This window comes from Stegostoma tigrinum, chromosome 17 (genome assembly GCF_030684315.1).
Source record: "Stegostoma tigrinum isolate sSteTig4 chromosome 17, sSteTig4.hap1, whole genome shotgun sequence".
Lineage (NCBI taxonomy): Eukaryota > Metazoa > Chordata > Chondrichthyes > Orectolobiformes > Stegostomatidae > Stegostoma > Stegostoma tigrinum.
The window spans coordinates 37007802-37030870 of NC_081370.1; the positions used below are offsets into that span (position 1 = coordinate 37007802).

A 23069-nucleotide genomic window follows, 5' to 3' on the forward strand; every position below is an offset into this window, starting at 1 on the left:
GACAAGAAGGTGTGACTGCAAGTGAGGCAGGGTCAGTCTCTGTCTCTGTAAGTATCCAATAGATTTGAGGTTCTCTAAGCTTGTTTGGATAGGAACATAGGCTGTGCGATGGATGAGTAATGACACAGTGAGGTAGGAAATTGAGTTGTGTAGAGGACAATAAGCAGCCTCCAAAGGGATATAGGTTGTCAGTGGGCAAAGATCTGCCAAATTGCTTACAGTATTAGAAGGTGTGATCTTGTCCATTTTGGCAGAATAAAATGAAGCATAAATGGTGACTGGAGGGCTTTAGTACATGAATCCCAGAGGGTTAGTATGCAGTTAAAGTAATCAGGAAAGCTCACATTATTATGGTTTATTGCAAGGGGTATTAAATACAGATTAGGAAGGTTATACTCCAGTTATACAAAGCATTAGTGATCTCATTTGGAGGACTATACGGTACTGATCTTCGTACTTACAGAAGGATGTTGATGCATTTGAAACAGTTCAGAGAAGGTTTTGTAGAATAATGCTGGGATGGAGTGGATTGCCTTATGAGGAAAGGCTAGTAAAGGCTCTGGAGTAAAGCATAAATCATACAAAAACTCTGGAGTAAAGAAGAGTCAGAGGTGACTTAGTTGAAACAAACCAAAATGTAGAGGTGAGGTTAAAATATGATCAGCTATGATGTTATTGAATGGCAAAGCAGGCTTGATGGGCTGAATTGTTGCCTCTTGTTCCTTGTTCCTATGGAAGTTGAGAACCAGAACTTACTGCTTGAAGGGGTGGTAAAGTAGAAATCATCGTGTCTAAAAATAATATTTGGACATGCGGTACCGTGGCTTTAATGCTGCCTCGTAGTGCCAGGAACTCGAGTTCGATTCCAGCCTTGGGTACCTGTCTGTGTGAAGTTTGCACATTGTTCTGCTGTCTGATGTTTTCCTTCGGGTGCTCCAGTTAATTCACAGAATCCAGGTTAGGTGGGTTGGCCAAGGTAAAATTGTCCTGTAGTGTGCAGGCTAAGTGGATTAGCCATGGTAAAAGGATTATGGGGTTAGGGTGGCATGTTTGGAGGGTTGGTGCAGACTTAATGGGTTGAATGGCCACTTTTTGCACTTTAGGGGTTCTGTCATGTCTTCTATGATGCACTTTGAGATGCTGTAGCATACAGGTCTACGGACCAAGAGTTTGAAAGTGGGCTTCAGATTGCTTTTGGATGAGTCAAAGGCCACTTATTGTGCACATTGAAAAGTTGGAGATTTAGTAGAGGCATTTAAAAATAAGTGGTTATGATTGAGCAAGGAAAATCTGCTTTCAGTGGAAGATGGTAATGAGGATATACCTTTAATTGCCCCACAAAACCTGGAGAAGGATGAAGAAAGTTTTTATGCAGCATGTTGAGATCTGGAGTGCATTGCCTGGCACAGCATGTATGAAGAATTGAAAAGGAAATCTTTGAGGACTAGTGGGGAATAAAGCAAAAGTAAGCAAATTAGAAAGCTCTGTCAAATAATCTCCCTTTGTATTGAATAATTTTATGATCTAGTAACCTCTTCCTTGATTACGTCCCTAGAGCAAGAGCAAGATTTGTTTTAATGCAACGTGCCAAGCATAATTTCTGTTTAGCACCTCGGTTTGTTGCAGGACATAGGGGTGGCCATGGTGGCTCAGTTGTTAGAGATAATGGGAACTGCAGATGCTGGAGAATTCCAAGATAATAAAATGTGAGGCTGGATGAACACAGCAGGCCAAGCAGCATCTCAGGAGCACAAAAGCTGACGTTTCGGGACAAGATAGGTGGAGAGAGTATAGGTGGGGAGGTAGGGAGGGGATAGGTCAGTCCAGGGAAGACGGACAGGTCAAGGAGGTGGGATGAGGTTAGTAGGTAGATGGGGGTGTGGCTTGGGGTGGGAGGAAGGGATGGGTGAGAGGAAGAACTGGTTAGGGAGGCAGAGACAGGTTGGACTGGTTTTGGGATGCAGTGGGTGGAGGGGAAGAGCTGGGCTGGTTGTGTGGTGCAGTGGGGGGAGGGGACGAACTGGGCTGGTTTAGGGATGCAGTCGGGGAAGGGGAGATTTTGAAACTGGTGAAGTCCACATTGATACCATTAGGCTGCAGGGTTCCCAGGCGGAATATGAGTTGCTGTTCCTGCAACCTTCGGGTGGCATCATTGTGGCACTGCAGGAGGCCCATGATGGACATGTCATCTAGAGAATGGGAGGGGGAGTGGAAATGGTTTGCGACTGGGAGATGCAGTTGTTTGTTGCGAACTGAGCGGAGGTGTTCTGCAAAGCGGTCCCCAAGCCTCCGCTTGGTTTCCCCAATGTAGAGGGAGCCACACCGGGTACAGTGGATGCAGTATACCACATTGGCAGATGTGCAGGTGAACCTCTGCTTAATGTGGAATGTCATCTTGGGGCCTGGGATAGGGGTGAGGGAGGAGGTGTGGGGGCAAGTGTAGCATTTCCTGCGGTTGCAGGGGAAGGTGCCGGGTGTGGTGGGGTTGGAGGGCAGGCTCAGTTGTTAGCACAGTTGCCTCACAGCGCCAGGGACCTGGGTTTGATTCCACCTTTGAGCGACTGTGTGGAGTTTGCACATTTTCCCCGTGTCTGCATGGGTTTGCTCCAGGTACTCCAGTTTCCTCCCATAGTTGAAAGATGTGCAAATTGGGTGGATTGTCCATGCTAAATTGCCCATAGTGTTCAGGGATGTGTAGATTAGGTGGGTTATAGAGGAATGTGTCTGGGTGGGATGCTTCAAGGGTTGATGTGGACTTTTTGGGCCAAAAGGCCTGTTTGCACACTGTAGGAATTCCATGATTTATGCTAACAGGGTGGGATCTGTACCATTGGGATCAGATAGTTGTCAACGGCCATAGGTTGGTGACTGAGAAGAGAAAGAAATCACAGGAAGAGGATGACAATTGTTAAACACCTGATTCCCACTGACCTGATTACCTTATTTCCTGAATGAATTCAATGTCACTATAGACTTACCAGAAATGGGGCTGCTTTCATTAGAGACACAACTGGTGATCATTAAACCTGATGATTCCCATGCTGTAGGCAAAGGGAGGGATTGAGGACAAGAGTCCTACATGGTGATCTCAGCTGGTGCAGGATTTGCACCTAGACTGTTGGGGTAAATGTCCATTGCAGATCAGCTGTCCAGCCAATTGACCTAACAGGAAGTAATTGCATGGGGAATGAAGCTGGGTTGTGGATATTGGTCTTGATTTGCAAATCTACTGGAAGCAGATCCTATTCTGTTATTGCATAGGCCTATGTGTGTTCACTGAGGACAAGGATATAGCGGTCAAGATTTCTAGACACTTCATGATTCTTAACATATCTATCAAATTTCTTCTCAAACTTCTCTTTATATTGTATTGAGCCTAAAAGATTCGGGTGAGGTGATCAACCAATCCAAGTTCACTGACAATACAAAGCTAACCAGAAAAGTGCACTGTAAGGAAGGAGAGGATTGTAGAGATATATAAAGTGATTGAACATTGTTGTGGTAGATAGAATACTAAAGTGAGAAGACATTGAATAATAATGATCAACTTTGGATAAACAGAAAAGCAGAATTTTTTTTTTGAAGATTGCAAGACTGATTTTAGTAAGGCTGATTTTCAGAGGATTTTGAGGGTTCTGGAGTGCAAATTGGGCACTCGGCAGATAGAGCAAGCAATAGGAAAGTAAATGTTATCCTGGCTTTTACTGAAAGTGTGACAAGGTAGCCAGCTAAACCAAATCAGCCTTTCCATCTCTATTTACAGCACAATAAAACTGAAATCTTTAAAGACCTGTATAAAATGACCAGAGATAGTAGGAACTGCCGATGCTGGAGAATCTGAGATAACAAGGTGTAGAGCTGGATGAACACAGCAGGCCAAGCAGCATCAGAGGAGCAGGAAAACTGACATTTCGGGTCGAGACCTTTCTATAGCAAAAAAATGAAAATCACCCCAATGTTTCTAAACCAGACTTTCTGGAATCCAAGTTTGAAGTAATCAATTCTCAAGTGGTTTGTAGCTTAAAGAAAAGACATACTAAAAGTTACAACATTGTTAATAAATTACTAATGCAAAATGATCTAATTGATGTCTGTGTTAAACCCAATAACCTTTGTTTTCAGCCGCATTCTCTCAAAAGACAGACGAACAGTTAAAAGATAAATAATAATAATGGCTAGGTTACTTGTGGTTTTCATGATGCGTTGTTCCACAGGCATATATGATTGTTTCTTGGTTGATTTTCTGACAATGTTGGTCAGCACCACCTTTGTTCCTTCTGAGGAAGTCAGTGATACTTAAACTGTGTTTTTATTCACTAAACTTCCAATAGCTGTGTTCTCTGGTTCCTCTTTAAACAAGTTGCAGACAACTCTGACCAGAATGTTATGAATGAATTCACCCATGTGTCTCACAATACCAAAGCAGTCAAATCAACATGGACATAAGGCAGTATCAAAGCAAAACATTCCCACCTCACTAGGAACAAAATTACAATAAATTTTAATACTAAACATGCTATCCCTAATCCTATTTGGCCCTTACAGTTACAATACTTCCCAAGTCTCTTGTAAATATAAGACGCTCTGTCTCTGGGTCTGCAAAGCTGCCTTCTGCCTCTGGATGGTCAGCTAGTCTCCTCAGACTATCCCGAGAGAGGTATGCAGGAGGACTCTGTTTTTATATCTATTACATGGTCTTCTGGAATTTACTGTAATTCTAACCAATCAGGAAGATAGACTTAATAGTTTGAAACAAGAGACATTTAGACATAACAAGAACTGCAAATGCTGGAGTTAGAGACAACAAAGTGTGGAGCTGGAGGAACACAGCAGGCCAGGCAGCATTAGAGGAGCAGGAAAGTTAATGGGGGAGGAGGAAGGGAGCTGGGAAATAAATAGAGAGGAGGGCTGGGTACGATATGTGGGATGGTGATCGGTGAGTGCAGGTAGGGAGTTGTGTGAACTGGATAGTGAGGTAGGAGGGGGCAGATAGATGGGAGAGAAGGTTGACAAGTTGTGTCAGGTCATGGAGGTGGGGATGAGAGGGAGGGTTGGACATGGGTGAGGCCGGGGGTGGGGAGATTCTAAAATTGGTGAATTCTACGTTGAGGCCATCAGGCTGTAGGCTGTGAATGTGGACTATGAAGTGTTGCTCTTCCAGTTTGTGGGTGGTGTCATTGTGACACTGGAGGAGGTCCTGGATGGACATGTCACCTGTTGTGGGGGGTTGGGGGGAGAGTTAAAATGGTTGGCGACCAGAAGGTGTTGTCATTTGTCATGCACAGAGCGCAGATGCTCTACGAAAAGGTCTCAAAGTCTACACTTGGTCTCACTGATGTAGAGGAGGCTGCATTGGGAGCAGTGAATACAGTAGACCAAATTGACAGATGTACAAGTGAACCCCTGTCAGATCTGAAAGGTTTGCTTTGGACCTTGAATGGAGGTGGCGGGGGAGAGGTATAGGGGCAGGTGTAGCACTTCCTGTGGTTGCCGGGAAAGGTGCTGGGTGTGGTGGGGTTGGTGGGGAGTGTGGAGCAGATGAGGGACTCCTGGAGTGAGCGGTCCCTGCAAAAGCTAGAATAGGAATAGGGAGGGAAATATCTGGTTGTGGGGTTGGATTGTAGGAGGCAGAGAATAATACGTTGAATACAGAGTTTGATGGGATATGTAAGAACAAGGAGGATTGCGTCTTTATTTTTGTTGCAGGAGGAAGTTTGAGGGCAGAAATGCAAGAAATGAAAGCAATGCAGTTGAGGGCATTTTTGATCAGTCGAAGGGGGAGGTTTCGGTCCTTGAACTAGGAGGATATCTGGGATGTACAGGAGTGGAACACTCCATCTTGGGAGCAGGTGCGGCAGAATTGGGAGCACTGGATAGCATTCTTGCAGGAGGGTGTGAGAGGAGGTATCAGGTAGGCGCTGTGGGAGTCGGTGGGCTTGAAATAGATGTCATTTTTACGGCGATTACCAGAGATGGCGACAGAGAGGTCCAGCAAGGAGAGGGAGGTATTGGAGATGGTCCAGGTGAATTTGAGGTTGGAGTGAAAAATGTTAGTAAAGTAGGTTAGGCAGGGAGCTTGTTGCATCAACAGCCAGAATCCTTTTCACAGAAAATACTGTCTGAAATTTAGGTCAAACTCTGGTGCCTCCCTTTCAGACTGACCATCTCCCCACGACATTCCAGTTACCATTCAATATCTACCATCTGCATGAGCATAAGGTCTCCCCTGCTGCTGAAGCATCTGTAGAACACTTTGACCAAAATCCAAACTGCTATTAGCTCCCAGGCCTGGCCTAACAAACTACAGTTTGTTTGTTACAACACTTTGAAGAAGGGTCCCAACCTGACATGTCAGCTTTCCTTCTCCTTTGATGCTGCCTGGCCTGCTGTGTTCCTTCAGCTCCACACTGTTGTCTCTGACTGCAACATCTGCAGTCCCTGCTATCTCACCGCTTGTTTGTTTTCTTTTTAGAACACAACCTGCTGTTCAGTTGAAAGGTCACTTTTAAGTTCTCACTTCTAAAGTCACAGCCCCAAACCAAATTGATAAAATAAAAATGAAAAGTCAGCAAGGGTTCCAACAAAGAAAGGATTGCAGTTTAAAGGTAAGCAAATCTTTCCTGTGTTACACAGAGCTTTGGTTCGGCCACACTTTGGTTTCCTTAGCTAGAAAAACATATACTTGTCTTAGAAGGGGGACAATGAGCAAAAGGCCTTTTGCAGTATTTTGCAAACCTTTTCCTTGGTGTCATCCCATTTTATTGCCTTAATTTGACTTGATTTATTATTGTCCTATGTACTGAGATAGTAAAAAGTATTATTTTGTGTTAACCAGATAAATCATACCTTACAGAAGTACATTGGGATAATAGAACAGAATGTAGAATATGGTGTTACAGTTACAGAAAAAGATCAGTTCAACTATGAAGTCCATTCAGAAGTCTGATAACAGTCAGAAGAAGCTGTACTTAAATCTGTTGGTATGTGTTTTCACATGTTTGTGTCTTCTACCTGATGGAAGAAGGTAGAAGAGAATATGACTGGGGTGGGAGGGGTCTTTCATTATAGATCATTTGGCCCATTTCCCTGTAAACCCTTCCTATTCATACATCTATCTGGATGTCTATTAAATGTTGTATTTGTCCCAGCCTTCACCACTTCCCTTGGCAGCTCTATTGGGCCACACGTCACTTTCCGTGGAAAACGTTGCCCCTTGGATCCCTTTTAAATCTTTCTCCTCTCACCTTAAACCCTGACTTTAGACTCCCACAGCCCAGGAAAAAGACTTTGGCTATTTATCCTATCCATTCCCCTCATGGCTTTATAAACTTCCATAAGGTCACCCCTCAGCGTTCGCCTCCAGATAAAATAGCCCCAGTTTATCCCGATAGTTTATACCCTCCAACCCTGGCAACACCTTTGTAAACCTTGTCGAAACCTTTTCAAGTTTCACAACATCCTTCCTTATAAGAGGGTGACCAGAATTGCACATAGCATCCCAAAAGTGGCCTAACCAATGTCCAGTACAGCTGTAACATAACCTCCCAACTCCTATACTCAATGCACTGTCCAGTAAAGGCAGGCATACCAAATGCCTCTTTCACTATCTTGTCTACCTGCAACTCCACTTGAAGGAACCTGCACTCCAAGGTCTCTGTTCAGCAACACTCCCTGGGATGTTACCATTAAGTGTATAAGTCCTGCCCTGATTTTCCTATCCAAAATGAAGCACTTCACATTTATCTCAATTAAAATATCATGTTGGCTACTTTCCTGTGGCAGCAAGAAGTGTAGACAAAGTCATTGGAAGAAAGGCTAGTTTGCCTGATGGACTGGGCTACATTCACAGCTCTCTAATTATTTGCAGCCTTTGGCCAAGCAGTTGCCAAAACAGGTTGTAATGCATCTGGATAGAGTGCTTTCTTTGTTCCATCTATTAAAATTGGTAAGAGTCATTGTGGATATTCCAAATTTCCTTAGCCTCCTGATGAAGTAAAAGCATTGGTGTGCTCTCTTGACTATAGCAGCAATGTGGATCTCCAACAAGACAGAATCTAACCATTGCCCCCTTAACATCTAATGGCATCACCAACACTGAATGCCTCTCTATTAGTAAGCTGAAGTTACCATTGACAAGGAAACAATTAATCATATAAGTACTGTGGATATAAGTGCAGATCGGAAGCTAGGAATCCTGCAGTGGTTCTCTCACCTCCTCACCATTTTGAGATTCACTGGTGGTTTGTTTGCCTTATTTCACAGGCTCAGGACTTATGGGTTAGAGTTTCAGTGTCCATCTAGAGTCCACAATATAGTTCCATATATTAGCTCCTGCCCTGGGCAGGGGGGGGGGGGGGGGGGGGGAGTTCAGCACTTGTGATGGTGAACTTGGTGCTGTGCTAGCCAAAATCACATTAAATAATCTTATTATCAATCTTCTTTGAGTTCACTGCACAAAGAAATTTGATCAGAATAACAAATAACAGGGGTGATGAATGTTTTAACAAGGTAATTTAAAACAAACTTTTTTCATTGAGGGAAACAAAATTGAAAAGTTCTGTTAAACTTGTTGAATTTTGATTACAACTGTTTTATTCCTCTGAATGTGTTCTAAATTCCATATTACGAAAAGGATATGGAAGCACTGGAAAATATGCAAGACCATATTTAAGGATTAAACCAGAACCAAGAGGTGGTACTCCAGCAAAAATTGAACCTGCTGAGTTAGGTTCTTTCTCTGGAATAAACCAATATTGATTAGAGATTATAAAGAGGTTGATATGGTAGGCATGGAAATGTTTCCATTTGAAGCTGTAATCAAACAAACCAAAAAGGGCCACATATAAAGCAGTCAGTAATAAATCCAACAGGGAATAAAAGGGAATCTTCCTTATCCAGAGAAAATGTGCATCTCAGTAATATAGGGAGGAGGAGGGGGAGGTGGTGAATTAATTAGACTGTAAGACCACGAAAAGTAACAACAGCAGTAGGCCATTCAACCCCTTAAGCTGCTCCACGATTGGATTATGGCTAACCTGACATTCTTCACATCCACTTTGTTGTATTTTCCCTGCAAACCGCGGTGATCACGAGTCACTCTCAGCCTTAAATATACACAATGACTCCGCCGCCACAGCTCTCCGTGGCAAGAAGCTTCGAAGACGTGCAACCCTCAAAAGAAATCCCTTATCTCGGTCTTGAATTGGTACCCCTTTAATCTGAGTCAGTGGCCTATGGTCCTAGACTCTCCTATGAGGGGAATCATCCTCTCAGTATTTATTCTGTTCAGCTCCTGAAGAACAGATTTGTTTCAACAGTATAGATGCACAAGGGAAAAACAAATAGAAGGATATGCAGATGGAATCAAAAGGTGCTAGGAAGCTCACGTGGTGCATAAACCTTGGCAGGGTTCTGTTGGCCAATTCCTGTACTGTTATAAATAACACGCCAACACATTATCCAATGTCACAACTGAAAAGGTGTCTTTTTATTGATTAATACAATCAGTTACGTACTTAGAAAATATTTTAGCGAGGAAAAGCCACAACCTGCTGATTATTTGCTGTTTTCTGGGCACATATTTCAAAAGAATGGAGCTGACTTGAGACAGCAGAGCAGATTTCACCAGTGTTCAGTTCTCACAAAAGGTAAACAGCTTGTATTCTGCAATGCTCCAAATATGATAAACCGTACGACATGTAAAACCCCACAGCTCAAGAACACTGACATGCTCAGGACAGAGTTACAGCCTGCATCACTAAACAAAGCTATCGAGGGCACAGTGTAGATAGAATGCCCATTAGAACTACACATCATATTGTAAAAATAACCCACTATTAAGCCTCTAGTTGCTTTTGGTTTTCCTTGCGCACAGAAGGGTGACTGAGGCGTCATCAGACACCTGGTTTGGACGACAAAGAAATGTTAGCGTTTCCAATGGAATCCTGCCCTCTTAGTCTGCCGCCCTCTCCCTGCGGAATCCCTCACATGTGTCGGGATCATCGTGTTCATCTGGGCTCCCCTTGTTATAAAGATCAGTCAGTGAATCCAGCCCTGTGGCCTGCAACTCTTCCCCATCTGGCACTGTGTAGGTGTAGTTCTCCACATCACCAGGATCTTCCAAGGCTACAAGTTGGAGAAATGGAGCCTCTTCCATTTCCATGTACTGAGACAGGTCTGCAGAGATCACCATCTGCTCAAGATCAGACTCCTTACACACTGACAAAAAGACGTTACTAAGGGAAGGGGGCAGAAAGAGTGACAGAAAAATATAATTCAACAACCTGCTCCATCATTTCTGTAACCATTTTCAATCATTTTATACACATGTACATGCAGGATAACATCTAGTACACATCTGTTACACCCCAAGACATGAACAGAACGTGATTATTCAGCACCTCAAACCTACTTCTCATTCAGTTGCATCAGTTATAGCTGATCTATACCTCAGCTCCATTCACTTGCCTAATTACTGTATAATCAGTAATTATTCACAACACCGATTACAAGTTAAAACACAATGTGCCAATTGATAAACAAAGAGAATGAACAAAATTTCCAGTCGTCTCCCAAATTTCTTTAGACAGTACCTACCAAACCCACAACCATTACCAACACATAAACACCACCACCTCCAAGATCCCTGTGAAGTAACTCACAATCCTGACTTGGAAAATATATCGCTGTTCCTTCACTTTCCTGGGTCAAAATCCTGGCATTCCCCCCCAACACTAAGAGCATAGTGGGTCAACCCACAGCACATGAACTGCAGCGGTCCAAGAATGGCAGCGCACCAGCACCTTCTCAAGGGCAACGAGGGATGGGCAATAAATACTGGCCCTACCAGTGACATCCACATCTTGTAAGTGAATTTTTAGAAGTCACCTTTGTGAAACGTCAAGCCACTTATCAGTTAGCAATGTTATATAAATGCGCTAAACGTGGAAGTTCTCATTGACAAATGCTTTGAAATATTTAATCCAGAGAAACTGCACTTAGCTAACCGCTCAGAGTTTTAAATTAATTCAATTTTTAAAAAAAATCAGAGTGAAACTTTAGGATGAAATTTATTTTAGTCAAAAGCTTGAATTTTCTTTTAGAGAAACATTTTCTGCCTGTAGCCAGAGTCTACATTAGTAAACTTTATGTGGTAATATTTTAAAACTGACTCTAGGTCATTAGCAAGGCCGAGCACTCGAAATTCGAGGGGCTTGCCAGGCCACTTCACAGGATAGTTAAGAGACAACTGTGTTGATGTAGGACTGCAGTCATAAACAGATCCAGGTCAGGAAAGGATGGCATGTTTCCTTACAGAAATACCGTTGTTAAACCAGCCAGGTGTATATGATAATCCAACGATTTCTCCTGCCACCAGCTTTTTAAGTTTCAGATTTGTTTAGAAACAAACTGATTTCAAGCTTCCAAACTGGATGGTGGTGAGATCAAAAAGGAGGCAAAATTAAAGGCAAGATTCGGGTCAGCACATTAGGGACAGAGTTCATGGTGCAAGATTCTAAGCACAGCATTCAGTCCAGATAAGGTGCTGCTGCTTAAGTTTGTGCTGAGCTTCACTGGAAATGGTAGAAATGTGAATGGGAGAGCAGGATGTGAAATTAAAGAGTCAGGAATCCAGATGGTCAGGGCCATGCTGCAGTTTGAGTGGTGATGTCATTATCGAATAATGATTACCCCACCGTGCTGCTCTACCCAGCAAATACCTGCTCTAACTGTTGGGTGTGTATAAAGCCTTGGATTATAGGGAGAGGACGTTAAAGGGTTGGCATTACACAGGCCGCGAGTGTGCAATAAGATGGTGTGGAGGGAGCTAAAGTGTTAGGGCTGATAACGAGTAGACCCAGGTGCCACAGAGGGAAAGTATCAGAGATAATGCGAACTGCAGATGCTGGAGAATTCCAAGATAATAAAATGTGAGGCTGGATGAACACAGCAGGCCAAGCAGCATCTCAGGAGCACAAAAGCTGACGTTTCTGGCCTAGACCCTTCATCAGAGAGGGGGATGGGGAGAGGGTTCTGGAATAAATAGGGAGAGAGGGGGAGGCGGACCGAAGATGGAGAGAAAAGAAGATAGGTGGAGAGAGTATAGGTGGGGAGGTAGGGAGGGGATAGGTCAGTCCAGGGAAGACGGACAGGTCAAGGAGGTGGGATGAGGTTAGTAGGTAGATGGGGGTGCGGCTTGGGGTGGGAGGAAGGGATGGGTGAGAGGAAGAACCGGTTAGGGAGGCAGAGACAGGTTGGACTGGTTTTGGGATGCAGTGGGTGGGGGGGAAGAGCTGGGCTGGTTGTGTGGTGCAGTGGGGGGAGAGGACGAACTGGGCTGGTTTAGGGATGCAGTAGGGGAAGGGGAGATTTTGAAACTGGTGAAGTCCACATTGATACCATTGGGCTGCAGGGTTCCCAGGCGGAATATGAGTTGCTGTTCCTGCAACCTTCGGGTGGCATCATTGTGGCACTGCAGGAGGCCCATGATGGACATGTCATCTAGAGAATGGGAGGGGGAGTGGAAATGGTTTGCGACTGGGAGGTGCAGTTGTTTGTTGCGAACTGAGCGGAGGTGTTCTGCAAAGCGGTCCCCAAGCCTCCGCTTGGTTTCCCCAATGTAGAGGAAGCCACACCGGGTACAATGGATACAGTATACCACATTGGCAGATGTGCAGGTTGAACCTCTGCTTAATGTGGAATGTCATCTTGGGGCCTGGGATAGGGGTGAGGGAGGAGGTGTGGGGGCAAGTGTAGCATTTCCTGCGGTTGCAAGGGAACGTGCCAGGTGTGGTGGGATTGGAGGGCAGTGTGGAGCGAACAAGGGAGTCACGGAGAGAGTGGTCTCTCCGGAAAGCAGACAGGGGTGGGGATGGAAAAATGTCTTGGGTGGTGGGGTCGGATTGTAAATTGCGGAATTGTCGGAGGATGATGCGTTGCATCCGGAGGTTGGTAGGGTGGTGTGTGACAATGAGGGGGATCCTCTTTGGGCGGTTGTGGCGGGGGCGGGGTGTGAGGGATGTGTTGCGGGAAATACGGGAGACACGGTCAAGGGCGTTCTTGATCACTGTGGGGGGAAAGTTGCAGTCCTTGAAGAACTTGGACATCTGGGATGTGCGGGAGTGGAATGTCTTATCGTGGCAGCAGATGCTGCGGAGGCGGAGGAATTGGGAATAGGGCCTAGCTGAACTCGTCCTCACCCTCAACAACTTCTCTTTTGACTCCTCCCACTTCCTACAGACTAAGGGGGTGGCCATGGGCACCCGCATGGGCCCCAGCTATGCCTGCCTCTTTGTAGGTTACATGGAACAGACCCTCTTCCGCACCTACACAGGCCCCAAACCCCACCTCTTCCTCCGGTACACTGATGACGGTATCGGCGCCGCCTCTTGCTCCCCAGAGGAGCTCGAACAGTTCATCCACTTCACCAACACCTTGCACCCCAACCTTCAGTTCACCTGGGCCATCTCCAGCACATCCCTCACCTTCCTGGACCTCTCAGTCTCCATCTCAGGCAACCAGCTTGTAACTGATGTCCATTTCAAGCCCACCGACTCCCACGGCTACCTAGAATACACCTCCTCCCACCCACCCTCCTGCAAAAATTCCATCTCCTATTCCCAATTCCTCCGCCTCCGCCGCATCTGCTCCCACGATAAGACATTCCACTCCCGCACATCCCAGATGTCCAAGTTCTTCAAGAACCGCAACTTTCCCCCCACAGTGATCGAGAACACCCTTGACCACGTCTCCCGTATTTCCCGCAACACATCCCTCACACCCCGCCCCCGCCACAACCGCCCAAAGAGGATCCCCCTCGTTGTCACACACCACCCTACCAACCTCCGGATACAAAGCATCATCCTCCGGCACTTCCGCCATTTACAATCCGACCCCATCACCCAAGACATTTTTCCATCCCCACCCTTGTCTGCTTTCCGGAGAGACCACTCTCTCCGTGACTCCCTTGTTCGCTCCACACTGCCCTCCAACCCCACCCGGCACCTTCCCCTGCAACCGCAGGAAATGCTACACTTGCCCCCACACCTCCTCCCTCATCCCCATCCCAGGCCCCAAGATGACATTCCACATTAAGCAGAGGTTCACCTGCACATCTGCCAATGTGGTATACTGCATCCACTGTACCCGGTGTGGCTTCCTCTACATTGGGGAAACCAAGCGGAGGCCTGGAGACCGCTTTGGAGAACACCTCCGCTCGGTTCGCAACAAACAACTGCACCTCCCAGTCGCAAACCATTTCCACTCCCCCTCCCATTCTCTAGATGACATGTCCATCATGGGCCTCCTGCAGTGCCACAATGATGCCACCCGAAGGTTGCAGGAACAGCAACTCATATTCCGCCTGGGAACCCTGCAGCCATATGGTATCAATGTGGACTTCACCAGTTTCAAAATCTCCCCTTCCCCTACTGCATCCCTAAACCAGCCCAGTTCGTCCCCTCCCCCCACTGCACCACACAACCAGCCCAGCTCTTCCCCCCCACCCACTGCATCCCAAAACCAGTCCAACCTGTCTCTGCCTCCCTAACCGGTTCTTCCTCTCACCCATCCCTTCCTCCCACCCCAAGCTGCACCCCCATCTACCTACTAACCTCATCCCACCTCCTTGACCTGTCCGTCTTCCCTGGACTGACCTATCCCCTCCCTACCTCCCCACCTATACTCTCCTCTCCACCTATCTTCTTTACTCTCCATCTTCGGTCCGCCTCCCCCTCTCTCCCTATTTATTCCAGTTCCCTCTCCCCATCCCCCTCTCCGATGAAGGGTCTAGGCCTGAAACGTCAGCTTTTGTGCTCCTGAGATGCTGCTTGGCCTGCTGTGTTCATCCAGCTTCACATTTTATCGTCACAGAGGGAAAGGCCACTTTGGACTGCAGACAGAGGAGGGAAGAGGGAGTGAGGTGACGTGGCAGGAGCATGCTGGATGGAGATGGCAGAAATGACACAGGATGATTCACTGAACTGGTGGGATGGAAACAGGGAACAAGGGACCTCTGCCACAGTATTGGATAGGAAGTAAACAGGGTGGTGACCTTCCAGAAGTGCAGCAGCAAATGAGCTAAGCATGTAGCACGCATAACATAGTATTCGTAAGTGATTTTAATCTGTATACAGATTTACTTAAACCATTTCAGCACTGAACGCATGGAGGCCAAGTTTCTGGATGTGTCTGCAAGATGGTTTTCAACAACTATATGTTAAGGAGACAGCTACAGGACATGCTATTTTATATGTAGTATTATGTAAGGAAAAAGAGCTAAATCTTGTTGTAAAGGGATAAGACCACGATATGATAGCGTTTTTCATCATGTCTGAAAGTTGAAGGAATTTGTTCTAAAGCATGAGAGTTAAATGTGAATAGGACACATTGTGAAGGCATGAGGCCCAAATTGGCCAGAATGGATTGGGAAAATAAATAGGGAATTATACATTCCTTCCAGGTGCAAAAAAACACAAAAAACTCACTGAACCATAGCAAACAAAGCAATTTCAGGATTGTACAAGATTTTAAAAGGCCAAACACATTAGTGATAGTCTTAGAATTGGAAAGTTTATCAACAACAAAGGAAGATCAAGAAACTTGTAAAGAAATGGAGAATGGGCTATGAATGTAAATAAGCAAAAAACGAAATTGGACTGTCGAAGTTTTGTAGGTATGTAAAAAATAAATATTTGGCTAAATTAAATGAGGACCATCACAGGCAGAGTCAGGAGAACTTATAAAGGGGGAATTGAGAAGGGGCCGAGAAGCTGAATAATACCTTCATTAAAAACTAAAAGAACTGCAGATGCTGTAAATCAGGAACAAAAACAAAGTTGCTGGAAAAGCTCAGCGGGTCTGGCAGCATCTGTGAAGGAGGGAGGTGGGTGGGATAGGGAGGAAGCGATAGGATAGAGCCCAAAGGGAGAGAATGACGGATAGACAGACACAGGCGTTGCTGACCATCAGGCTGGGAGGGTGAATAGCTGTTAATGGGGGATGGCAGTGACCAACGTGTGTGTGTGTGTGTGTGTGTGTGTGTGTGTGTGTGTGTTATTGAACTCAATATTGAGTCCGGAGGGCTGTAGGGTCCCCAAGCAGAAAATGAGGTGTTGCTCCTCCAGCTTGCGCTGGGATTCACTGGAACACCGTAGCAAGCCAGAGACCGAGATATTGGCCAGGGAGCAGGGTAGTGCATTGAAGTGGCAGGGAACAGGTAGTTCAGGGTCCTTTTTCGTGAGCAGAACGTAGATGTTCTGCAAAGCGGTCACCAAGTCTGAGCTTCGTTTCCCCAGTGTAGAGGAGACCACATTGTGAGCAGCAAATGCAGAAGACTAGATTCTTGTAAGTGCAGGTGAAGTGTGGCTTGACCTGGAAGGTATGTTTGGGCCCCTGGATGCTGGGGAGGAAGTAAATGGGCAGGTGTTGCACCTTCGCCGGTTACAGGGGAAGGTGCCTTAGGGCTGTGGGGAGGTGTTGGGGGTGAAGGAGGTATGGACCAGGGTGTGCCAGAGGGAACGGTCCCTGCAGAAGGCTGACAAGGGAGGGGAGGGGAATATGTGTCTGTTGGTGGTATCCTGCTGGAGGTGGCGGAAATGGTATCTGTGCGGGAGTGAAATGCCTATTCCCAATTCCTTCACCTCCACCGCATCTGCTCCCAGGATGAGGCATTCCACTCCCGCACATCCCAGATGTCCGTGTTCTTCAAGGACCGCAACATCCCCCGCAGTGGTCGAGAACGCCCTCGACCGTGTCTCCCGCATTTCCCGCAACACACCCCTCACATCCCCTCCCCGCAATAACCGCCCCAAGAGGATCCCCCTCGACCTCACATGCCACTCCACCAACCTCCAGATACAACACAACATCCTCTGTCACTTCCGCCATCTACAATTCGACCCCACCACCCAAGACATTTTTCCATCCCCACCCTTGTCTGCTTTCCGGAGAGACCACTCTCTCCATGACTCCCTTGTCCGCTCCACACTACCCTCCAACCCCACCACCTTCCCCTACAACCGCAGGAAGTGCTACACTTGCCCCCACACCTCCTCCCTCAGCCCTATCCCAAGCTCCAAGATGACCTTCCATATTAAGCAGATGTTCACCTGCACATCTGCCAATGTGGTATACTGTATCTACTGTACCCGTTGTGGCTTCCTCTAAATTGGGGAAATCAAGCGGAGGCTTGGGGACCGCTTTACAGAACACCTCCGCTCCGTGTGCAATAAACAACTGCACCTCCCAGTCGCGAACCACTTTAACTCACCCTTCCATTCCTTAGATGACATGTCCATCCTGGGCCTCCTGCAGTGCCACAATGATGCCATCCAAAGGTTGCAGGAACAGCAACTCATATTCCGCTTGGGAACCCTGCATCCCAATGGTATCAATGTGGACTTCACAAGCTTCAAAATCGCCCCTTCCCCCACTGAAACCCAATACCAGCCCAGCTCGTCCCCTCCCCCCAATGCTTCCCAAAACCAGCCCAGCTCGTCCCCGCCTCCCTAACCTGTTCTTCCTCTCATCCATCCCCTCCTCCCACCTCAAGGCGCACCTCCATTTCCCACCTACTAACCTCATCCCGCCCCCTTGACCTGTCCGTCCTCCCCACACTGACCTATCCCCTCCCCATCTATTCTCTCCTCTCCACCTATCTTCTCCTCTATCCATCTTCAGTCCGCCTCCCCCTCTCTCCCTATTTATTTCAGAACCCTCTCCCCATTCCCCTCTCTGATGAAGGGTCTAGGCCCGAAATGTCAGCTTTTGTGCTCCCGAGATGCTGCTTGGCCTGCTGTGTCCATCCAGCTTCACACTTTGTTATCAAGGAAGATGTGAATTGGCTTTACGATTTGGATTTGGACAGGTTTATTTCATAGTCAAGACATGGGAGGAAAATGGGAGGCTATCCACTTTGGTAGGAGAAACAGACGTGCACGGTATTTCTTAAGTGGTAAGAGAAAATATGGATGTACAAAGTGACCTAGGTACTCTTGTCAATAAATCACAGAATGCTAAAATGCAGGTTCAGCAGGTTAATTGAATGTCCGCCTTTACTGTAAGGGAGTTTGAGCACAGGGGTTGTGAGGTCTTGTTTCAATTGTATAAGAGTTTATTTGGACTGCACTTGGAGGTACTGTATGCAGTTCTGGTCTCTATCTCAGGAAAGGTACTATTGCCATAGGGCATGCAACGAAAGTTTACCAGACTTGTTCCCAGGATGGAGGGACTGTCCCATGAAGAGCCTGTGGGCAAACTGGGTGCATATTCTGCAGCGTATTCTCCAGAGATTCAGTGAGAGGTGAGCTCATTGAAACTTACTAAACATTTAAAAGGATAGACTAGGGTAGATGCGGATGTTTCGCCTGGATGATGAGCCTGGGACCCGGGACAAAGTTCAAAAATAAGAGGGATTTGCTTAGGTCGGAGATGAGCAGAATTGTCTTTTTTACACTGGAACATTGTGAACCATTCTCTACCATCGAGGGCTGTGGAAGCTCAGTGAGTACATAAGATAGAGATCGATAAGATTTCTGATTATCAGTGATGTTAAGAGTTTATGCGGATGGGATAGGTAAATAGCACTGAAGTTCCAATAAGACATGATCTTACTGAATGGCCTACCCCTTTATCAATGTTCCAATGAGAGTACTGAGGGAAATGCTGCATTATGCTGAGCTTGGATTGTGTGTTGAAGACACTGCAGTGGGACTTGACCTTCCTGACTCGGAGATCAGAGAGGTGCCCACTGAGTCAGGCTGACACATAATTTTATTCTAACCTCCATCAAACATTAAGCAGTATTTCAGATATAATTTACTTCCATTCCCTCTTGACAAGTAGAGCTGCTAGGAGGTGCCTTTTCATTAGGCAGAGTCAGAGGTGGTAGGTTTAACCTTACAGTCACCACACCCCAGGTGAGGGGAGACACCAAAAAGCAGGATTTTCCTGGTAACCTTAGCTAGCGCAGGATTTGAACTCATGCTGTTACCATTGCTCTGCGTCACAAACCAGCCACCCAGCCAACTGAGCTAACCGACCCAAAGCATACTCATGGCAATATTTGTGCATTACTTAAAAGTCAGAGAAACCAAAATGTGACTTACAAATATGAAGTGCAGGATTAACATTTTAAATTATACCATAAAAAGGAACAGCACAGAAAACTCAGCAGGCCTGCAAACAGAAAAGAGGATTAGCATTTCAAGTCCAGTGACCCTTCTTCACAATCATCACTGGACTCAAAATGTTAACTCTTTTCTCTTAACACTTGCTGTCAAACCTACAGACCTTCTCCAGCTCTCTGGTTTTGTTCAGATTTCCAGCATCTGCAGTTCTGTGTTTATTACTGTGAAATAAAAAGAATTGTTGCTGAAAAATAGCAGGTTGTAGACTGGTAGTTGCACTGTCGTGTGATTACAGCCAGTACCTGACCTCCAAACATGCCCACTAGCACATGCCAAAAATGGGAGACAAACCCACTAAGATGTTTACTCTGCAGATGTGATCGGATTTTCAGTGAGTTAAAGTCAGACCCATTCTTTTTGTTAAAAACTGAACAACTAATCATTCGAAAGCAAGAATTGCAGATGCTGCAGTCAGAGTCAACATCAGAATTCTGAAGATAGTCCCAACCCAAAACGTCGACTTTCCCATTCCTCTCATGCTGCCGAGCTTGCTGTACTCTTCCAGCTCCTCACTGTGTTGAAGCCAACCGTTATGCACAGTCACTTACCCTTCAGGTTGGCACACTAGCCCCTTCAAGCAGGGACAGCGGTCTAAAGCTCCTTCAGGCTCCATTTCCCAAGTGATGAGGTCCAAACTTTGGAGTGTGGGATCACGGCAGGGTTGGCCCTTGGTGGGCAGTGGGGTGCACACAGGAAACAAGAGATCTGAGTGAAATTAATAGAGACTTTGTGACAGCAACACCGTGTCTGCAATGTCAGTGATGATTCAGTACAACAGGCTCTTTCACAAGTGTTCCAACCTCTCTCAACAATGACCAAACAAGCAAACTTGTTCTTCCACAGTGTATCCTTAAGAGCAGATGAATGTTTTCAAACATATCCCATTTTTCTTCACAACAGGTAAAACTGTAGGAATATAGGACTAGGGAGCAGGAATAGATCACTCCCTTCTTTACTGTTCAGTAACATCATGGCTGATTGGATAGACTTCCTTCCTGCTTGGCTCTCATAAATGACAACTCCCTCAATCTATCAGAATTCTGTCTCACTCAACTTTCAGTATATTCAATGACTCTGCCTCCATTCATTCTCTGGGAGAGAATTTTGCAGATTAACAACCCTCACAAAAGAAAAATCCTCATCGCTCAAAAGGGAAACCTCATTGTTAAACCGTATCTCTTAGTTCTAGTCTCTTTCATAAAAATATAAAAGCAAATATATTTGCTTGGCCTGTCTCTCTCTCACCACTGTGGTTAGTCATGATGTGGAGGTGCCAAAGGGGCTACACTCCAAAAGCTTGTGATTTCAAATAAACCTGTTGGACTATAACCTGGTGTCGTCTGATTTCTGACCTAAGTTAATGTAAGTCAACCCAGTCTGGGGCCAGAATTCAACTATACAGCCAGTGGCTGATCAGAGCCAAATTATTCCAGGTTGATACAGCCAGAGACCTATTGGAATTTAATCACTATTTGGGGTGAAAACTTCACAGCTTCTTGAACACTTGTATTTCTAGGTCTGGAAAAAACAGCTCTAAAAGGCTTTTTTAAACTATATGAGAGAAACAGGCTCATTGAGACTTGCCCTTAGTAACAGGGCCATTTTCCAAGCTAAGCTGCATTTTGTATATCATGTGAGTTATTAAACTGATACCTGTTAAACTTGACCATATGCCCTCACACTTACACATTTTAGAAGCCCAGCCTTAAGAGCTTGGGAGGGGGAGGGGTTAAACTAAATCATCACGTTACTTTTTGTAACTCACAGGTATGGAAGGCACAACATAGCTCCCCACTGCAGTCATGCTGCTTATCACAGATGGAGCCCGTTTCTCCTTTTACGGCACCCATTCTGCATTGTCCCCAGATACACAAAGAATCCGAATTACATTCTCCATCTCGAGTACAATTCTAAAGAAATTCAGAACAAAACGCACAGTCAATATCCAACTCAAAAAGCTTCTAGGACAAAAAGCATTCTGAATATAGACAACAAACAATTCATTTTTTGGTTGTTGCTGGTAATATCACAGTTCAAAAGAAAATCAGGTGAATGAGGAGAGACATAAGGATGGGAAGATGTGATGAAAAGCTAAAATGATGTAAACAGAATGGAAACAGACTAATGTGCAGTGTTCACATCAACAGTGAATAGTTGGGCTGAATGGCCTGCTTCTTTGTTTTATAAAGTAGTTACGTATTCCAGGGAAGATGATTCCAGGACAATATAAAAATTTAAACTTGTTTTAATAAAATCTGGATCTAAAAACAAGTGAACCAGATGGGTTTGCACTCAAACTGGAAATGTGCTGTTCCTACACAGTCCAAGCCTGTATGTAACCCCAGATCGACACCAACAATGCTGACTCCAAACTGTTAACTAGCTTACTGCCAGCAGCACAAGAACACCCACCATCACCTTTTCAGGGCAACAGAAGGCTAGCGACATCCATCCAGATCCCAAACTGAATGTGAATGAACCATAACTCACCTCCTCCTGTCCTCTCTGGGGAAGGCACTTCGACTCCAAGACATCGACCCAGCAGAAATGGTCTTTCCTGCAATCCTCATCAACAATACACTCCTACGAGAAGCACAGTCCATTCAGTAGGATGTTAATTAACAACTTCTACTGTTCTAAACACAATTCACTGCTCCTGGGCAAGGAAGTACTGATGATGGCCTTTCTACAGCGTGTTTGTTTATACAGCACCTTAAACATCCCGCTGCATTAGCGAGGAAAACCTGATACTTATCCACCTAAGCAGGTACATCAGGACAAGTAGCTGAAAGCTGGTTAAACAGACAGCTTTGAAGGAAGGGAGGTGGAGAAATTTATGGAATTTTGGATTTTAAGACTCAGGTAATTGAAAGCACTGATGGATTAATATGAATTAACGATCCTTAAGAGGTAGAATTGGAGAAACATTCCACGTGAGCTGTGGGATCTGAAGGAGGTGATGGACATTAGGAGGGGCAAGCGACTTGAAAACAAGTTTGGGTGTTTGTCTCTTTCTTACTCAAGTTAGAAGGTTGTGGGTACAACCCCACTCCAATGACTGGAGAACAAAGTCCAGGATGGCAAACAAATGCAATACCAAGGTGCCATTTTTCAGTCTCCTTGGCCACGTGGTCATCATAGATCTCATGGTACTACTCAAAACAAAACTGGACCAGTGTCCGGGCCACTATTTAATGTCAACCAATACAACTACAAAATTATGTCATCACGTGTCAAATTGCTGTTTGTTGGACCTTGCTGTGTATAAATCAGTTGCTGCATTTCATACACCCCTCCACTTCACAATGCACTTCACTGACTGAAGTATTTTGGCTCACCCTCTCAATGGCCCTGTTTCTCTGAGGATATGAAGTGCAAGCTCATCCATCCGTTACAGCTAATCTTGTCATGTAGCCACCGTTGGAAAGCACAGAACACAGGCGGCTGATTTGTGCACAGAAAGATCCGACAAAATGGCCACAAGTGTTTAGAGATGGGTTTGGCAGAGAGTGGAATGTAGACCAGCAAGGTTCCTTCAAAAAATTTTAGGGAATACTTCACGTCCAGCTGAGGAGAGGGGGCTGATTTTGGTTGAACATGTCAGAGTAGCAACACGTCCAACGCTACAGTTACTCCTTCAATGCAGGGTGGAAAAATGGCTCAAACCTCATGGTGGAATTGAACCCACGGCCTCCAGCCTCACAGAAAATATGACAACCCACTGAGTGAGCCACATTTTCCATTCAGAATTCTGCTTTAGGTATAATAGGACAACATTATCTTTTTTTAAAAGATCAGATAGGGCCCATTCTCAACATGCTACTTATTCTTCACCGTTAACACAATTTCTTCCGCTGACATTTTCTCTAATAACTCCATTCC

General features: G+C 45.6%; 1 protein-coding gene across 3 annotated transcripts in view; it reads right to left on the reverse strand.

Annotated features, from left to right (window-relative positions):
* Positions 1 to 9468: 9468 nt before the first annotated feature.
* The window catches only part of LOC125459454 (dickkopf-related protein 3-like), a 77886-nt gene continuing 64285 nt past the window's right edge, over positions 9469 to 23069 (reverse strand). For 2 of the 3 annotated variants that reach the window (XM_059652090.1, XM_059652088.1), the window contains exons 3-6: positions 21678 to 21770; positions 20953 to 21097; positions 19736 to 19892; positions 9469 to 10235 (exon numbers count right to left, since the gene is read on the reverse strand). In XM_059652090.1, coding sequence (XP_059508073.1) covers positions 9953 to 10235; positions 19736 to 19892; positions 20953 to 21097; positions 21678 to 21770 — 678 coding nt within the window. In that variant the 3' untranslated portion in view covers positions 9469 to 9952. The remainder of the gene's footprint in view (positions 10236 to 19735; positions 19893 to 20952; positions 21098 to 21677; positions 21771 to 23069) is intronic. The other variant, XM_059652089.1, reaches the window with a different exon arrangement.